Source organism: Ranitomeya variabilis, chromosome 2 (genome assembly GCF_051348905.1).
Source record: "Ranitomeya variabilis isolate aRanVar5 chromosome 2, aRanVar5.hap1, whole genome shotgun sequence".
Taxonomy (NCBI): domain Eukaryota; kingdom Metazoa; phylum Chordata; class Amphibia; order Anura; family Dendrobatidae; genus Ranitomeya; species Ranitomeya variabilis.
Window position 1 is genome coordinate 41,970,543 of NC_135233.1, and position 21,190 is coordinate 41,991,732.

Below are 21,190 nucleotides of genomic sequence, written 5' to 3' on the forward strand. Positions count from 1 at the left end.
TGAGTTTATTAAAGCTTACAAGTAAACAGTATATAAGTACATATATATACTGTATTATAAATATATAAAGAGGCTCACTAATAAGTGTATTTGGAATATAAACCTAAGGGCACCAAAATTTTCACAAATTTATTCCAAAGATTCATAGATCACAACAGTTCAAGAAAAAAAAAAGGAGGAGTTGAGTTTTGACTCGGATACATGTTACGATTTCGATAGAAAACACGCATGGCCGCCACACACGTAGACTGACAATAGGCGCCGATGGTTCTTTCTCAAGGGAAATTACACTTTTCCATCCTTGCACGCGCCACAGTGAGGCTCATTTCAAGGGATGGAAAATAACATTCTAAGCAGCCATGACTTTACAAACACCAACAATAAAGTGCGAGACTGTGACTGCCGAGCGAGTTGCTAACACGGCATTATGGAAGCAATCATCCGCCTTCCCAGCTAAGATTTGTCTCCGGCAGCCACAAGGAGCTCCCTGTAAAATGCCATTAGGTTGGCCGATTTGTGCTTCTCGCAACGTATCAGATGCCGAACATTTTAGTATTTTCTCATCGTAATGAGGCAGGATAGGAGGGGGAAAAAAAAAAATCACAAAAAAATAGACGACTGCTTGTATTTCATTACCATATAGATCGATATTCAGGATACATATTCATACCGCAAAAATGGCTCCTTACAGTAGTCTCCGTCAGCGATTTCATCAACTATGAGGACATAATACCGATAGCTGCAAACTCTGCATATTATGATTATTGGGGGAAAATAGGAAGATCTTCCCTTATTTCCCTTACTCTGCCTGCAAACTTTATGTGAATATTCAGAAACCTCCTCAGTCCCATAATGATATTTCTGGAAGTACCGTACATAGTAAGGTTGTAGACAGCAGTGATGGCTGCAGCTGCACACCCATTTTGTGTCTGTGAGACTGCAGGCTATAAACGAGGAGAGGAAGCAAAAGTAAGAACATTACTGACTGGTGCTGTGCACATTTCCATGGGACGTCCTCACCTAGAGAAAGTTTAGGGTTTACGCTTTGGCTCCGTCCGAAGATACCTTTTAAACCTCCTGGGGAATCAGTATCACGTAGCACATCTCAGGTAGGGTTCACGGTACAGACCTTCGAAGTATGTTGCCAAGCTTGGATGGTTGGGCATCATGAAACCCCAACAATGAAGAGCCTGCCCCCAAAAAGGTCCCCATACATATAAAATTTAGCTAAATGTGATTGTTACAGTGACCGTCGGATGTGTATGGGGATATCCTAAATCACAAATGCTGCAGATTTTTTCAGCGCAGAAATTGACTTGAAATGTGGATTTGAAAGGGAGTCTGTACGCCCAAACTGATAGTATAATCTTAATCTAAGGATAACTGTCACTCTGGGAGTAAGGGGAAGATGTACAAGAGGGGGGAGTGGGATGACCTCCTAATATAAATGCAAGTCAGATCCCTGCACTCCCTATCGTCCCTAGATGGGTTCTTCCCCCCATGTGCAATCACATGTCTAAGCCCTCGCTGGCCCTGAACTTACCCTGTCTAGTGTGTAGGCCAGTGACACTAATCACACCACTACAATAAGACAACACGAGGGAGGTAAGACAAAAAGTGGGAAAACACACAACAAATAGCACTCCTCGGCTTCTCCAAAACGAAACTTCACTGCTGCAACAGGAAAGAACACCTCAGCTTATCCAGAGACAGGATCCTTCAAAGAGGTCAGTATAGAAGATCTATAACCGGCAAGGAATGAAGCTAGAGGTGGGTTTATATAGTGGGAGGGAGTGATCACAGCTGAGGACTCAAGCTACAAGCACACAGCCAAAAGAGAAAGGGTCCTTAACCCTTTCAGCGCCGAATTAAAGTAAATCCACTCAAATTCAGGGTAAACAATAAACAGATCTTAAAAAGGACCTGCAATCTATTAAACATTGTGACCTTCTTTGTCATCCCAGATCCTCCTCTAGGAGTCAAATCAAGACATGACACACCAGTGACAATAACCTTGTAGGGAATATTGCATCCCCCACCCCTTCCCCCCGAGAAAAAAATTATATTTTTAATTTCACATATCATTTTTTTTTCATAGATGAAACCCTCCCCATGTTTTTTTTTCAGTGTGCTGAGCCCATTTGGGTCTATGTGCCAGTGTGAAAAAATTCTCACCTTCTCCTACCCATCAAACAGTAAAACATGGTCAGCACATAGAGGACATAAGTGTACTATTTGTCATTGTCCATTGACTTGCATTGGAGAGTTTGATCTTGAACAAGGATTAATTCATCTAACTCCCTCTCCTTTTCAGAGCACGAAACGGTAAATTTGCTGGGTGGGACTGGTTAAAAATAAAAAATCTGGACATTCGGCATGCACAATATAGCCGCACTATTCCTGCAGAGCAATAAAGGGGTACGGTTTGATTTTTTCTATTTGGATTGTCACTGAATACTTTGATCATTAGGATGCAGACAGGGTTGTCCACCTGGATGTTTCTGCCTCCACATCTGCTGTGTTTTCACTTTTTCAAAGTGTTCAATTTCCCTGCAGCACCCCCACAGGTGAAATGAAGCATTACACAGAGCCCATTCCTATTAAAGGCTGCCAGAGTAATGCCGGACAGGACAAGTCCTCAGAACGATTGATGCTCTTCAAATCAATCACCACTTTGTCCAAGAGTTATGGATCATACAAAGAAGACCCCACCGAAGTAATAACCCTATAAGCTTACATAGAATGGGTTTTCTAAACAATGTATAGTTTATATCACTCTAACGTGCCCCTGTCTTGAAAGGATCCTGTTCTTGGCCAACAGTGACTTTGATTTGATCCTTGATTGAACTGATGGATCCATGAGCAAAATGGGTGAACTATGAAGAGTAAATACGAGCAGTTATTCTGAGACTATTGCAATGCGCGTACCCTCACTTCCCCATGTAATGAGATATGATACTGCGTCGCATACTGCACTTGCTAAAAAAAATTCTTTAAAGTCAGGATGAAAACAAGTTACTGGAATTGACATATTTCAAACAGCCCATCAAAGGGAGTCATTAAAGGGGCAGTTTAGATTCCATAATTTATTTATTTTTTAAATGCCAAATTCCGCAATATTATGTTTTATTCTGCAACAATTCTTTGTTTTCAAGTTGTCATTAGGTACCTCTATTGCGTACTACCAGTAGATACAAGTCTGTGCTGTTGATGTGATAAGACACAAAGTTGCACAGTTGTTTCCATAATTCCATGATGAGAATAGGAGCTGATCTGCAGTTCTCGGCAGCGGCTGCTACTCATCAAACGGAGCTCCATTCTACATATACATCCGGCATAGAGCAACAGATCAGTCGATGTGCCGGATGTCTGACCACAGCCGATCTGATATTGATGACCTATCCTGAGGATATTAGGGGCCCGAACAATATTAGGGTATGTAACCACGCTCAGGATGGCTGGCGCTTTGGACGGAGTGGAAAACTTGCCCCCTTTTGTAGATGCGATGATTCTGATGTGTTCATTGCACACATTCGGAATCATCGCACCCCATACATAGGGCCCTGTGTTTTACCTTGCGGCGGCGCAGCGGCGCCGCAAGGTAAACGGACATGCTGCGTTCTAAAAAGACGCGACGCATGTCCGGAATCGCAGGGCCGCCGGGTGCGTGTTCGCACGCATAGTGGAGACGGGATTTCATAAAATCCCCTCCACTATGCTGTAACATCTGGACGCTGCGTGTTTGACGCTGCGGCTCTACGCAGCGTTCAATCCGCAGCTATTCCGGATGTAATACGGCCCGTGGACACATACCCTTAGAGGATAATATATAATTGCGGACCTTTTAAAAAAAAAAATATTTAGTTCCCTTCCCTTTTTAAATTATACTAAACACAGAAAATTCACAAAAAAATATAAAAAAAATATTGCAAGAATTACTCTCTTAATTTCCATCTTTTCTGCCCAGTCCCTCCTCCTTTCTCATTGTATTGTGTGCGCCTGTAAGACCCCCTTCACACGTTCTTTTTTTAAGGACCACAAATACGGACACACGCACACCCATTATATTTAACTAGATGGTAGCCCGATTCTAACGCATGGGTATTCTAGAATATGTATGTAGTTTATGAAGATTTTAGAATAATGCAATGAATACACAGGATTGCGCCTGTTGCTGATTGTTTGCGGCCGGCCACGTAGTATATAGCACATCCACGTAGTATATAACAGCCCATGTAGTAAATAGCACAGCCACGTAGTACATAGCACAGCCACGTAGTATATAGCACAGCCACGTAGTATATTGCACAGCCACGTCGTATGTAACACAACCATGTAGTATATTGAACACCCAAGTAGTATATAGCTCAGCCACGTAGTATATAGAGCACAGCCCACGGAGTATATAGCACAGCCACGTAGTATATAGCACAGCCCACAGAGTGTATAACGGCCCACATAGCATATAACACAGCTCACGTAGTAGATAACAGCCCACGCACGCAGTATATAACACAGCCCACGTAGTGTATAACACAGCCCACTGTTATGACCTGGTGGTTAGGAGCACCTGGAAAGACCTGATGGTTAAACTAGACGACAGGACAAGCTCTGGGGAGTGGGATCTCTGCTGACCGCAAACTCTAATCCTATCACACACTAGAAATAGCCGAGGAGCGTACCTAACTCTCCCTAGATGCCTCTTCACAGCCTAAGAGCTAACTACCCCTAAAGATAGAAAATATAGCCTTACCTTGCCTCAGAGAAATTCCCCAAAGGAAAAGGCAGCCCCCCACAAATATTGACTGTGAGTTAAGAGGAAAAGTCACAAACACAGGAATGAAACAGGTTTCAGCAAAGGAGGCCAGACTTACTAAATAGACTGAGGATAGAAAAGAGATCTATGCGGTCAGCACAAAAAACTACAAAAAGCCACGCAGAATGTGCAAAAAGACCCCCGCACTGACTCACGGTGCGGATGTGCCACTCTGCACCCCAGAGCTTCCAGCTAGCAAGGCAATATCATGTTAGCAAGCTGGACTAGAACTTAGCAAGTACTAATAAAGATATTCAGTACACAATGAACAACAAATGAACTAGCAGGGACTTAGCTTCTGCTGGAGTAGACAGGTCATCAGAAAGATCCGAGAGAGATCTGAACCAGTACTGATACATTGACAGCTGGCATGAAGTAACGATCTGAGTGGAGTTAAATAGAGAAGCCAGCCTAGCCGCAAATGAGGTCAGCTGATGAAGCAACCTCAGAGCCAGCAGTTCCACTCACAGCCACCAGAGGGAGTCCACGGACAGAACTCACCGAAGTACCATTCATGACCACAGGAGGGAGTTCGAGAATGGAATTCACAACAGTACCCCCCCCTTGAGGAGGGGTCACCGAACCCTCACCAGAGCCCCCAGGCCGATCAGGATGAGCCAAATGAAAGGCACGAACCAAATCGGCAGCATGGACATCGGAGGCAACAACCCAGGAATTGTCCTCCTGACCATAGCCCTTCCATTTGACCAGGTACTGAAGTTTCCGTCTCGAAATACGAGAATCTAAAATCTTCTCCACCACATACTCCAACTCCCCCTCGACCAACACCGGAGCAGGAGGGTCAACGGAGGGAACCATAGGCTGCAACATATCTCCGCAACAACGACCTATGGAACACATTATGGATGGCAAAAGAAGCTGGAAGGGCCAAACGAAACGACACAGAATTGAGAATTTCAGAAATCTTATAAGGACCAATGAAACGAGGTTTAAACTTAGGAGAAGAAACCTTCATAGGGACATAACGAGACGACAACCAAACCAAATCCCCAACACGAAGTCGGGGACCAACACAGCGACGGCGGTTGGCGAAACGCTGAGCCTTCTCCTGGGACAATGTCAAATTGTCCACCACATGAGTCCAAATCTGCTGCAACCTGTCCACCACAGAATCTACACCAGGACAATTCGAAGGCTCAACCTGCCCTGAAGAAAAACGAGGATGAAAACCAGAATTACAAAAAAAAGGCGAAACCAAAGTAACCGAACTAGCCCGATTATTAAGGGCAAACTCAGCCAATGGCAAGAAGGTCACCCAATCATCCTGATCAGCAGAAACAAAGCATCTCAGATAGGTCTCCAAAGTCTGATTAGTTTGTTCGGTTTGGCCATTTGTCTGAGGATGGAAAGCCGAAGAAAAAGACAAATCAATGCCCATCTTAGCACAAAAGGACCGCCAAAACCTTGAAACAAACTGGGAACCTCTGTCCGACACGATGTTCTCCAGAATGCCATGCAAACGAACCACATGCTGGAAAAATAATGGAACCAAATCAGAGGAGGAGGGTAATTTAGGCAAAGGGTACCAAATGGACCATCTTAGAGAAGCGATCACAAACCACCCAGATGACCGACATCCTTTGAGAGACAGGGAGATCTGAAATAAAATCCATGGAAACATGCGTCCAAGGCCTTTTCGGGACTGGCAAGGGCAAAAGTAACCCACTGGCACAAGAACAGCAGGGCTTGGCCCGAGCACAAGTCCCACAGGACTGCACAAAAGAACGCACATCCCGTGACAAGGAAGGCCACCAAAAGGACCTAGCCACCAAATCTCTGGTACCAAAAATCCCAGGATGACCAGCCAACACCGAACAATGAACCTCAGAGATAACTCTACTAGTCCATCTATCAGGGACAAACAGTTTCTCCGCTGGACAACGGTCAGGTCTATCAGCCTGAAACTCCTGCAGCGCCCGCCGCAAATCAGGTGAGATGGCAGACAGAATTACCCCCTCTTTGAGAATACCAGCCGGCTCAGAAACTCCCGGAGAATCAGGCACAAAACTCCTTGAAAGGGCATCGGCCTTCACATTCTTAGAACCCGGAAGGTATGAAACCACAAAATTGAAACGGGAGAAAAACAGCGACCATCGAGCCTGTCTAGGATTCAACCGCTTGGCAGACTCGAGATAAGTCAGATTCTTGTGATCCGTCAAGACCACCACGCAATGCTTGGCTCCCTCAAGCCAATGTCGCCACTCCTCGAATGCCCACTTCATAGCCAACAACTCCCGATTGCCAACATCATAATGACGCTCAGCAGGCGAAAACTTTCTAGAAAATAAAGCACATGGCTTCATCACAGAGCCATCAGAACTTCTTTGAGACAAAACAGCCCCTGCTCCAATCTCAGAAGCATCAACCTCGATCTGAAAAGGGAGTGAAACATCTGGCTGACACAACACATGGGCCGAAGAAAAACGACGTTTCAACTCCTGAAAAGCCTCAACGGCTGCAGAGGACCAATTCACCACATCAGCACCTTTCTTGGTCAAGTCGGTCAACGGTTTAACAACGCTAGAAAAATTAGCGATGAAGCGACGGTAAAAATTAGCAAAGCCCAGGAATTTCTGAAGGCTCTTCACAGATGTAGGCCGAGTCCAATCATAAATGGCCTGAACTTTAACAGGATCCATCTCGATAGTAGAAGGGGAAAAAATGAAGCCCAAAAAGGAAACCTTCTGAACTCCAAAGAGACATTTAGACCCCTTCACAAACAAAGAATTAGCACGAAGGACCTGGAACACCATTCTGACCTGCTTCACATGAGACTCCCAATCATCTGAAAAGACCAAAATATCATCCAAATATACAATCATGAATCTATCCAAATACTTTCGGAAGATGTCATGCATAAAGGACTGAAACACAGATGGAGCATTAAAAAGCCCGAATGGCATCACCAGGTACTCAAAATGGCCCTCGGGCGTATTAAATGCTGTTTTCCATTCATCGCCCTGTTTAATACGCACAAGATTATACGCCCCTCGAAGATCTATCTTGGTGAACCAACTAGCCCCCTTAATCCGAGCAAACAAATCAGACAGTAGAGGCAAAGGGTACTGAAATTTGACCGTGATTTTATTGAGAAGGCGGTAATCTATACAAGGTCTCAGAGAACCATCCTTCTTGGCCACAAAAAAGAACCCTGCTCCCAACGGTGACGACGACGGGCGAATATGCCCTTTCTCCAAGGACTCCTTTATATAACTCCGCATAGCGGCGTGTTCCGGCACAGACAAATTGAAAAGTCGTCCCTTAGGAAATTTACTACCAGGGATCAAATTAATAGCACAATCACAATCCCTATGAGGAGGTAGGGCACTGGATTTGGGCTCATCAAATACATCTCGGTAATCTGACAAAAACTCAGGGACTTCAGAAGGAGTAGAGGAAGAAATTGACAACAACGGAACATCCCCATGTACCCCTTGACAACCCCAACTGGACACAGACATTGATTTCCAATCCAATACTGGATTATGGACCTGTAGCCATGGCAAACCCAACACGACCACATCATGCAAATTATGCAACACCAAAAAACGAATATCTTCCTGATGTGCAGGAGCCATGCACATGGTCAACTGAGTCCAATACTGAGGTTTATTCTTGGCCAAAGGCATAGCATCTATTCCCCTTAATGGAATAGGATACCGCAAGGGCTCCAAGAAAAAACCACAACGCCTGGCAAACTCCAAGTCCATCAAATTCAGGGCAGCGCCTAAATCCACAAATGCCATAACAGAGTAGGACGACAAAGAGCAAATCAGAGTAACAGACAAAAGAAATTTAGGCTGTACAGTACAAATGGTGACAGACCTAGCGAACCGCTTAGTGCGCTTAGGACAATCAGAGATAGCATGAGTGGAGTCACCACAGTAAAAACATAGCCCATTCTGACGTCTGTGTTCTTGCCGTTCAGCTCTGGTCAAAGTCCTATCACATTGCATAGGCTCAGGCCTCTGCTCAGAGGATACCGCCAAATGGTGCACAACCTTGCGCTCACACAAGCGCCGATCGATCTGAATGGCCAAGGACATTGATTCATTCGGACCAGCAGGCGTGGGGAACCCCACCATAACATCCTTAAGGGCTTCAGAAAGACCCTTTCTGAAAATTGCTGCAAGGGCACACTCATTCCATTGAGTAAGCACAGACCACTTTCTAAACTTCTGGCAATATACCTCCGCTTCATCCTGACCCTGACACAAAGCCAGCAAGATTTTCTCTGCCTGATCCACAGAGTTAGGTTCGTCATAAAGCAATCCAAGCGCCAGAAAAAACGCATCTACATTAAGCAATGCAGGATCTCCTGGCGCAAGGGAGAATGCCCAGTCTTGAGGGTCGCCACGTAACAAAGAAATAATGATTTTCACTTGCTGAATGGGGTCACCAGAGGAGCGGGGTTTCAAAGCAAGAAACAGACTACAATTATTTTTAAAATTCAGAAATTTAGATCTATCCCCAGAAAACAAATCAGGAATTGGAATTCTAGGCTCTAACATAGGATTCTGAACTACATAATCTTGAATGCTTTGTACCCTTGCAGTGAGTTGATCAACACAAGAGAACAGACCTTGAATATCCATCTCTACACCTGAGTCCTGAACCACCCAGAGATTAAGGGGAAAAGAAAGGCAAAACACACTGCAGAAAAAAAAAATGGTCTCAGAACTTCTCTTATCTCTCTATTGAGATGCATTAACACTTTGCAGGCCAGCTGTACTGTTATGACCTGGTGGTTAGGAGCACCTGGAAAGACCTGATGGTTAAACTAGACAACAGGACAAGCTCTGGGGAGTGGGATCTCTGCTGACCGCAAACTCTAATCCTATGACACACACTAGAAATAGCCGTGGAGCGTACCTAACTCTCCCTAGACGCCTCTTCACAGCCTAAGAGCTAACTACCCCTAAAGATAGAAAATATAGCCTTACCTTGCCTCAGAGAAATTCCCCAAAGGAAAAAGCAGCCCCCCACAAATATTGACTGTGAGTTAAGAGGAAAAGTCACAAACACAGGAATGAAACAGGTGTCAGCAAAGGAGGCCAGACTTACTAAATAGACTGAGGATAGAAAAGAGATCTATGCGGTCAGCTCAAAAAACTACAAAAAGCCACGCAGAATGTGCAAAAAGACCCCCGCACCGACTCACGGTGCGGAGGTGCCACTCTGCACCCCAGAGCTTCCAGCTAGCAAGGCAATATCATGTTAGCAAGCTGGACTAGAACTTAGCAAGTACTAATAAAGATATTCAGTACACAATGAACAACAAATGAACTAGCAGGGACTTAGCTTCTGCTGGAGTAGACAGGTCATCAGAAAGATCCGAGAGAGATCTGAACCAGTACTGATACATTGACAGCTGGCATGAAGTAACGATCTGAGTGGAGTTAAATAGAGAAGCCAGCCTAGCCGCAAACGAGGTCAGCTGATGAAGCAACCTCAGAGCCAGCAGTTCCACTCACAGCCACCAGAGGGAGTCCACGGACAGAACTCACCGAAGTACCATTCATGACCACAGGAGGGAGTTCGAGAACGGAATTCACAACAGCCCACGTAGTGTATAACACAGCCCACGTAGTGTATAACACAGGCCAAGTAGTATATAACAGCCCACGTAGTGTATAACACAGCCCACGTAGTATATACGTAGTGTATAACACAGCCCACGTAGTATATAGCAGAGCCCACGTAGTATATAGCACAGCCCACATAGTATATAGCACAGCCCACGTAGTACATTGCTCAGCCCACGTAGTATATTGCACAGCCCACGTAGTATATTGCACAGCCCACGTAGTATATTGCACAGCCCACGTAGTACATTGCACAGCCCACGTAGTACATTGCACAGCCCACGTAGTACAGTGCACAGCCCACGTAGTATATTGCACAGCCCACGCAGTATATTGCATAGCCACGTAGTATTTAGCACAGTCCACACAGTATATAGCAATGTGGGCATCATATCCCTGTTAAAAAAAAAGAATTAAAATAAAAAATATTTATATACTCACCTTCCGTTGGCCCCCGGATGCAGGCGAAGCGTTTACCGATGCTCCTTGCGCGCTCCGGTCTCAAGAGTGCATTGCATTGCTACGTCATCATCTCGCGAGACCGCAATGCATGGAGCGGTCACCGGAGCGTCGCGAGGAGCGGGAAAGGCCGGTTCTGGATCCGAAGGGCCGACGGACGGTGAGTATATAAGTTATTTTTTTTTAACATTAGATCTTTTTACTATTGATGCTGCATAGGCAACATCAATAGTAAAAAGTTGGTCACACAGGGTTAATAGCAGCATTAACGGAGTGCGTTACACCGCGGCATAATGCGGTCCGCTAACGCTGCCATTTACCCTGTCTGAGCGCTGACTGCGGGGAGTATGGAGCGGGCACTGACTGCAGGGAGGAAGGAGCGGCCATTTTCCGCCGGACTGTGCCCGTCGCAGATTGGTCGCGGCAAAACAGCCACGACCAATCAGCGACTTGGGATTTCAGTTACAGACAGACAGAAGGACAGAAAGATGGAAGTGACTCTTAGATAATTATATAGTAGATGGTGGTGCCCACATGTCAGGTCTTTCAAAAAAACCCACAGACTTGTCAGGCTTTTTTGCGCAGCACAGACAAAATGTGTGCCGCACATTGATGCCATCCGTGTGTCATCAGCGTGACACATACCGGCACCTGGGAAGAAGCAGTACAGTTTGCGCTGTTCCCAGGCACCGGCTGCTGAAGGCAGCTCTCATCATTGTCAAATGGTCTTCCTGAGATCAGCATGACCAGACGATAACGATGGGAGTTTTATTCAGCAGCAGCTGTGTACATAATGTGCAAAATAAAGAATTAAATAAAACAATTGGAGTGGGCTCTTGCAGAATTTTGATAACTAGCAGAGGGAAAGCTCATAGATGGGGGCTGCTGTTAATAATCTGGGAAAAGTGACATTATCCCATCAAGTTCTCAGGATATTGGTAACAGCTCACAGCTATTTGCTTATCCTTTCCTGGCGAGTTTACGGGGGACCCCAGAAAAAAATGACGTAGTGTCCCCCTATAAAATGAAACCAGCAAAGGCTAAATAGACAGCTGTGAACTGATATTAAAAGTTTAGAAATGGGCTATGGATATGGCCCTTTCTCCCAGGCTTCCAACATCAGCACCCAGCCACACCAGAAAGATGTGCCAAATCTGGTCACTGAAGCCCCAGTTCCCAAGTGCAGTTCACTGTGAGCAGCCTGATGAACTGCGGTGATCTCAATGAGCGCACCGCTAGCATCATGAGAATTTTAGATACAATCAAGAGAGCTTCCATCAGCAGCCGGTGCCAGGGATCAGCGCAAACTTTACTTCTTCCCAGGTGTCGATACATCTCACATGGACACACAAACGGCACATGGATGAGCTTTTGGTGAGTTTTTAATGTTGTAGATTTTCTGCACCCATTAGGTGATATTGGTTATTTGCACTTTTTTTCCAAAATAGGCAGCGTAAAAAACTCACCAAAAACTGATTGTGGGAACGTAGCCTAAACTGCAGCAGTATACCGACCAGACCATGTTCTGGTATTAGTCTTATTTATTCTCCAACTTCATCCATGTTCTGCTCTATCGGCAGCTGATAAAATATTTGGCCCTCTCAAGTTTAGAGGAATTTGCAAAATATAATAGGATTTTAGGCTGAACTTTATTTCCAGCATTGTGGCCACAGGTCGTCCTGCAGCGAGGATTATTATTTAACAGTTTAATGTTGTCTATTTCCATTGTATGAAGTTGGATTTTACAGGGCTTAATGGGTCTGTCTGGCATGGAGATAAAAATGGAAACCGAAAATATTTTCACAAATTCGGCACATAGGAGGAGGCTGCCCTGATATTAAAGCTGTAGGGAAACATATCCTTTATCGATCATGTATATACATAGCATTCGTATGCTTTTTTTATTTTTACTATGCACCTCTGTATAGGAAGGTGCAGTATACTAGGTATCAATATACAGCTGGCCCATTCTGAGCCATAAGGACACGGTGGGAATATGGGGGACTATGGCCATTGTTATATATATACCTCTATATACCTAAAACAAGATGTGAACATAGCCTAAGAAACCCGAAATACCAGAGGGGGTCGCAACTGGACACAAACTTTGCAGGTTACATCACAAAGTTCGAGCTACAAAGGTTACAGAGGTTCCTTTCAAGCTCAAATCCTAGTGTCCGAGAGGGCACAATGGCCACATAAGAAGGCTCCGGCATTATCAGGCAGGGCTAGGCTGTAGGATGAGGAAAGCAGCTCCCTTTCTGTGTTGGAACCAAAATTAAAGAGAACCTTCCAGATCCAAGGGAGGAACACTGACATCAGCAAATCAACAAAGCATTTGATCAAAAAATGATTAAGTGCAATATAACATATTTTGTACTGATGGACCACCCCTTTAAAATAGTTGCCTGTAAGGAGAAAATCCCTTTAAACAGGACCTGTAGTCATAAATCATTTTTGTACCTGGTGCAAATGCCGCTGTTCTTCTGAATCCGGCGATGTTTTTCTTTTGTTCCTGCGCCTCTCCGTTCCCGAGATACGGCCTCTTGTTCACAGTATTTAAATCTAGTCTTTATAGCCAAGAGGGTGTTTTCAAGTGGACCACGCCCAGTTGGATACAAAAGTTTTATATACAAGGAAGAGGGGGCCATATCTCAGGAATGGAGAATCACAGAAATAAAAGAAAAACATCGCCGGATTCAGGAAAACAGCGGCATTTACACCAGGTAAAAAGAAAACAAATTACTTATTTATGGCAAGAAACAGGATTTCTAGACTGAATTATAGAAAAGAAAAAGTAACGACCGCACGCGCCATTTACTGTATACAAGCTAAAGACTTTGCGACAACACAACCTGTCTAATATTCTCTGGAAGTGAAGGCTTTCAGACTTGGATCACAGACGGAATATTCTGGCTGCACATTTGTTACGCTCTGAAAATGCAGAGCTGACCGATCCAATAAATCCACCGAAGCAGAACTACACAATGGGGTATATATTTAACGGGCTGCTGCCATCTCATGGATGAGCATGAAATGCAAAACAGAGTATAGAGCAAAAAATAAAAAAATCTTGATATTTTTTATTTTCCTTCAGAAGATATGATTGGGTCAAAATGAACAAAGTGTCACATTACAGGGGTGGTCCACAACTCGGACAACCCCTTCTCAATCCGCATGTTTACGCCTAGTAAAATGATAAAACTTTATCTCACCTCTGGTGCCGCTGCGCTCAAATTATGCAACTTTTGGGGTTCTCGCGCCATTTTTGACCCAACTCTGACAAAGTGGGCAGAGATGGGGCAGGATGGGGACATGGTGACCGCCGCTTGTCAAATTCATGGCGAGTGGCAGCATTTGTTCCAAAAAGACCTCCAGCGTGGACTGAAGACGGATTTGTGGCGGGGCACACTCAGGTGAACGTCTCCAGATATGGCACAAGCGAGGAACACATCTCGTCATCACGAACAGTGTCAGCAACAACGGTCTTGATGTATAAGGTCTGTAATGTATGGAGCAGGACCAGCACAGCTCTGAACGCTGTGTAATGGCTCAGGTCCTATTCACTTCAATAGGAGCACAGATAGTGGGTGAGGCCTGGCTCTAAGTGTTCGATTTCCCTGCAGCGCTACCAGAGGAGAAAATAAACATTACACACGGCCCATTCACATTAATGGGTTGTGTGTGTGATACAGGCCAGGACGGGTCCTACAGAGCGAGTGACAATCTTGGCAACTACTCTCCATTTGACCCAAAGATAAAGATCCTAAACGGAGGACCCCCTTCTGTTAAATCAGAATTCCCCCATAAGGGTGTATTAAAATGGGTTGTCTAAACTTGTCAACCCCGTTAACAAACTCAAAAGTGAGATTTCACATCTAAATCAGCTCATCCATAGAGGAAGCTTTACGGGTAAGTAAGTCTCATAACCAACGAATATAGCACAAAGCCCCAAGATCTGAGCTGCTGTGTGAATCCAAAGACGGGGTTTGTAATACACAAAATCCATAAAGTCCCGTGATTAAGGACTAAAACTCATAATTAATAAAGAAAATTAAAGAGTTTGTGGTCAAGTGATTTATTACTAAATATTATAAAGCCACAGAACCCGATACAGTTGTGTCCCATTAAGAAAACTGTACATAGTTTCAGAACATGGTAGAGAAGAACACACCTATAACATTCACTTGGATACCAATCCCACTGAAGGTTTTTTGCGTATTAAAAAGAAAAAATCAATTTCCTATGCTCAGTTATCTAACAGACCAGGTTTGCAAACCCTATAATAACTCTAATGTAGAATTTACAACACATCCAGTAAAATGAACATGATGTGAACTAAAACTAAAAGGTTGGAATTTGCTTCAATCATTTGAGAACTGAGGGACAAAACTACATTGCAAAAGTGATGTCACAGCTCACCTCCTCCTCCTGTAAAATGACTGATAACACCTCTATATACAGTAGATAACACAGGATTCACCATTCACAATAGGTGATGTCACAGCTCACCTCCTCCTCCTGTAAAATGACTGATAACACCTCTATATACAGTAGATAACACAGGATCCACCTTTCACAATAGGTGATGTCACAGCTCACCTCCTCCTCCTGTACAATGACTGATAACACCTCTATATACAGTAGATAATACAGGATCCACTATTCACAATAGGTGATGTCACAGCTCACCTCCTCCTCCTGTACAATGACTGATAACACCTCTATATACAGTAGATAACACAGGATCCACCATTCACAATATATGATGTCATAGCTCACCTCCTCCTCCTGTACAATGACTGATAACACCTCTATATACAGTAGATGATAACACAGGATCCACCATTCACAATAGGTGATGTCACAGCTCACCTCCTCCTGTGCAATGACTGATAACACCTCTATATACTGTAGATAACACAGGATTCACCATTCACAATAGGGATGTCACAGCTCACCTCCTCCTCCTGTACAATGATTGATAATACCTCTATATACAGTAGATAACACAGAATCCACCATTCACAATAGTGATGTCACAGCTCACTTCCTCCTCCTGTACAATGATTGATAATACCTCTATATACAGTAGATAACACAGAATCCACCATTCACAATAGGGATGTCACAGCTCACCTCCTCCTCCTGTACAATGACTGATAACACCTCTATATACAGTAGATAACACAGGATCCACCTTTCACAATAGGTGATGTCACAGCTCACCTCCTCCTCCTGTACAATGACTGATAGCACCTCTATATACAGTAGATAACACAGGATCCACCATTCACAATAGGTTATGTCACAGCTCACCTCCTCCTCCTGTACAATGACTGATAACACCTCTATATACAGTAGATGACACAGGATCCACCATTCACAATAGGTGATGTCACAGCTCACCTCCTCCCCCTCCTGTACAATGACTGATAACACCTCTATATACAGTAGATAACACAGGATCCACTATTCACAATAGGTGATGTCACAGCTCACCTCCTCCTCCTGTACAATGACTGATAACACCTCTATATACAGTAGCCAAGTATATCTTCTATACAAACATATAGGGACTGAATCAATCTATTGCTGTTACTGTCCATGTGGCTCAAAGAGAAAGAAAGCAGAGTCTCTTTTGACACCTAGCAGTCAATATTCACACTTTAAAGAGCCTTGCCACATCTCTTAGGATATAAAGCCAACCCAGAATCTTTTTTAAAAGAAAAAAGACCTCTGTTTGTAGACAGCTGTTTCAAGGTTCTTGCCCCTCATCAGTGTAAAGTAGGAGCATGGATAGCGCTACAGACCCTGTTCAAAGCTATTTTTCTACCTTTTCTCCAAGGAGCATTGTACGGCGAATAAGACTCCCTGCATTAGCTGTGCATTCTGCTTCAGGAGACATTTTACTCCTTAGACCTTTCATCGAAGATCTCTCACTCAATCAACCAGTCTCTTGCATTGCGATGATGAATGGTAAGAACCCTGAAACAGCTTTCTGCAAACGGAGTTATTTTTCCTTTTGGACAAAATTCTGGTTTGGCTTTAAATCCGGCGGAGTCATGCAGCAAAGTTCTTTATGGGGTCAATATTGACTTCCAGGATTTCCACCTCCAATAGGGGGCACTAGAGTACCTCTTTCTCTTCCTCTGTGACCAGGATATTTGGATGACACGGCATGGAAACACTGACGTTCTGTAAAAAGAAAGAACTTACAACCTTATACATATTTTTTCTTAGAGTTTACAACTTTCATAAAGAGCCGAACCCTAAGGAATTCCTTAATGTAATCCCATTTCACCCAAAAAGGCTAAAACATTAATTACTGGGACAAGAAATGCCAGCGATTCATCTCCTCGCCAGCGCTTTACTTGTGTAATTCACAGCATTAATCAATGCTGCAGATTTTTGCTAGAAATGTCAGGCCGGTTCTTTTCGCTCTTCAGCCAGTGGCTCTTGATTGAGCATTCGTGTAACTCATCAGTGCAGACACATTACTTTCCCAAGATGAAATAATCTTCTTTGGTTATTAATTTTAGAGGACTTTGCCGAATAGAGAAATGTAAGAGTTCAGTCCTTGGCACGGGCCAACGGCGCTCCAAAGCACCCTCATCTGCATATGACATAAAAGTAGATCGTTATAAAATTCATTCTGCCAGTCTGGATTTTTATAGGTGTCATTCCATAACTGCAATGTTTCAGAAGTTTCCATTTGATTTTTGGGGGTGACAGTCGACCCTTTTAAAATGCTAATTTCAGGATTATACAACTGTCATGATATTTTTTTTGTTTCATCGTAAGTACACCAATATCATCAGGTCCAAGATATATCGTTTTTAAAAATATGTACAGAGTTTGTATTGTTAAAATCTTATGACGATTTGTCAAAGTAAAAACTTTTCAGTTTTATTCATTAAAAAAAAATTGTGGCATTATACGATATTCTGCTGGTATAAACTTAACTTTTTTGGGAACTGATAGCGCTGCCAAATGGTATATGACTTTCCCCGCTGCCATCCCTAGGACTCTGACAATAGTACCAGTAGTGCTACGACATCCTGGTGTCATGACATCTATTGGGACCTGAGATCTACAAACATGAAAGGAGCCAAGACTAGGCACCCAACAACCTTATGGTGCTGCTGCAGCACTTCTTGGTGGCACTACTCTTCACTATCAGGGCTGTGGAGTCGATAAGCCAAAACTCCACCAAAATGGGCTCCGACTCCACAGCCCTGTCAGGAGTGGGTAAGCCAAACCTCTGACTCCTCAATTTCCATGACTGATTCCACCAAAATGGGCTCCGACTCCACGACTCCAACTCCACAGCCCTGACAAGGCTGTGGAGTGGGTAAGCCAAACCTCTGACTCCCCAATTTCCATGACATCGACTCCGACTCATACTCCACAGCCCTGACAGGAGTGGGTAAGCCAAACCTCTGACTCCCCAATTTCCATGACATCGACTCCGACTCCGACTCCACAGCCCTGACAGGAGTGGGTAAGCCAAACCTCTGACTCCCCAATTTCCATGACACCGACTCCGACTCCACGACTCAGACTCCACAGCCCTGACAGGAGTGAGTAAGCCAAACCTCTGACTCCCCAATTTCCATGACATCGACTCCGACTCCACGACTCCGACTCCACAGCCCTGACAGGAGTGGGTAAGCCAAACCTCTGACTCCCCAATTTCCATGACATCGACTCCGACTCCACAGCCCTGTCACTATACCAATAAATAGCTGATTGAATGAAAACACTCGGAAGATTTACTAATCCCTTCCACTACTATTGAGACAGCGCAAATGTAAAATGTTGACTTTTTGTATAACTTCGGACCACCTAACTCTGCTCCAATTTTTAGCGCGTGTTGTTGCACGTAAGAATCGCCCTTTTTATACTCTAAGCCACACCCCATTGGCAAACGAGCAACAACAAAAAAGTCTAGAACACATAATAAATAGGACATTTTTAATCTGTTGGAACAGGATAGGTGATAAATACGATCCCTGCGGACCCGACTGATCACGAGTCTAAAGTAACCCATTCAATACCCACCGAGGGTCCAGTAGGAGACATCTTTCAGAACGTCATAGCTGCTGTACATGGCATGCATGTACATGAGGCGAATCATCAACTCTGCCAGAAGCCACCATAGAGCAAGGCGACAAACGTCTGTCAACAATCCAGAAAAAGTAAAATTCGGCCATCTCGTGTCTTGAACAAAAATCTGGCAAAAAAAAAGAAAAGTTGATCTATCTATCAAATAATTATTATACTACCCATACATCTCTTCCAATATCCCCATGAACATGCAGTGTTGCTTGAATGTTTATGAATCCATCAGAATATTCCACATATCAGCATAAAATTGAACTACATCAGATTTTCACATTAGTCCTAAAAATAGATAAAGAGAAGCAAATGAAGCAAATTAGTGAAAAATATTAGACTTTGTCTATTTTTATTGGGAAGAATGATCCAATATCACAAGTGAACCTTTAAAATTAGCAGATAATTTGAAGGTGTTTTCAATCAATGGGATGACAATCAGCAGTGAGTGGCTGACCTGTTTTATTTAAAGAAAAAAGATGCTTCAAAACCTGATATTCACACTCTTTGATTGAGAAGTGTACCATGACACGAGCAAAGAAGAGTTGTTGATGCTTATAAGGTTGGAAAAGCTTCTGAAACCACTTCTAAAGAATTTGGACTCCATATTTACACAATCTGTCTAACTGTGGATTGATGGAGGATATTCAAGACCATAATTACTCTTTAGTAATGATGGACAAACAAAGGTCATTCCAAGAGCAAGGCATATAATAGTCTGCGAGGCCACAAAGGAACCCAAGGCATCTTCTAAACAACTAAAGGTCTCGCTATTGTTTTTCATGTTTTGGGAACAAAACATAAAAAAAACCCTCTGGTAAGTATAATGTAAAGAATATGTTTTCACAGTTTTTTAAAAAGATTTTGGATTCAAACTTGACTTCAAATACTCTTTCTATTATGGTGCTCTATCATGAAGCCCAACAACTCGTAAAAGGGTTTCTGTGGAGCCACAAATCCCAATGGAAACCTTGTCTTCAGCCTTTAATCCTTGTACAAGGATCGGAATTTCAACGAGAGCACCCTGGGTTGTGTCCATGGAGTAGCTGCTGGCCAGTGGAGCGAGTTGGCAGAGGAAAGTTGGGCAGTAAAAAATACAACAGAACAGAAAACTCCCTGTTCGTTTTAATGAAAAAGCGCTCCAAATTTGACCACTGAATTAATGGAAGAAAAATGTAAAAGAAAACAACTCTGCTCCAAAGAAGTATAGTCTTTTTATTCACAAAGATTTTTTTTTTTTGCAAAAAAAAAAATCTAACTGGAAAAACTGTGTATGAACACACCCCAGACATTTTGCCCCTTTATCAGGCCAAAAAAATACAAATGAGCCTGACCAGTTAGAGAAAAAACTCTCCTACACGTGTCAATGACACCAGCAGAGGTGTCACTACTTTATGCGGAGTGCCGCTTTCTTAAAAAAAAAAACAAAAAAAAAACTGCAAAGCTTTTATGGCTTCTTTAATAAATGAGAGTGTAATTATACCGCATTACACAGACACCCCCGCGGAGGGAGCGTGGACCCCGGCGGTATGTCATTCTGCATGATGTGGAGGGATACAACAGAAAGTTCTCTCTCATGCTGGATACATTACTTACACCCACACTTACTTGTGTCACATTAGAAATGTATATGAAATTATTTGTCATAGCAACACATCTAGAAAAAGAACAGAAAGTATTAGTTACGCGCGGTGGGAAGCGAAGCCAATGTGAAAGGCTTGTGACATGGCAGCACCGAGTAAAAGTGTAAGATATATACTTTTACAAGGAATCATTGGCGCAGATTGGAGTCTGTAAATACCACCGGGGTCCAACAACAGTCATGTGTGTATGTAGGTATGTGTATGTATGTATGTATGTGTGTGTATGTATGCGTGTATGTGTATGTATGCGTGTATGTGTATGTATGTATGTGTGTGTATGTGTATATATGTCTGTATGTGTATGTATGTATGTATGTATGTACGTATGCCTGGGCATGCTCCTGATGAGGCGGCGAATGGTCTCCTGAGGGATCTCCTCCCAGACCTGGACTAAAGCATCCGCCAGCTCCTGGACAGTCTGTGGTGCAATGTGACGTTGGTGGATGGAGCAAGACATGATGTCCCAGATGTGCTCAATCGGATTCAGGTCTGGGGAACGGGCGGCCAGTCCATAGCTTCAATACCTTCATCTTGCAGGAACTGCTGAC

General features: G+C 43.6%; 1 protein-coding gene across 2 annotated transcripts in view; it reads right to left on the reverse strand.

The window, feature by feature from the left end:
• Positions 1-21,190, reverse strand: part of HHAT (hedgehog acyltransferase) — a 375,411-nt gene that overhangs the window by 250,074 nt on the left and 104,147 nt on the right. For both annotated transcript variants that reach the window (XM_077282350.1, XM_077282351.1), the window contains exon 7: positions 18,946-19,117. In XM_077282350.1, the coding sequence (XP_077138465.1) occupies positions 18,946-19,117 (172 nt within the window). The remainder of the gene's footprint in view (positions 1-18,945; positions 19,118-21,190) is intronic.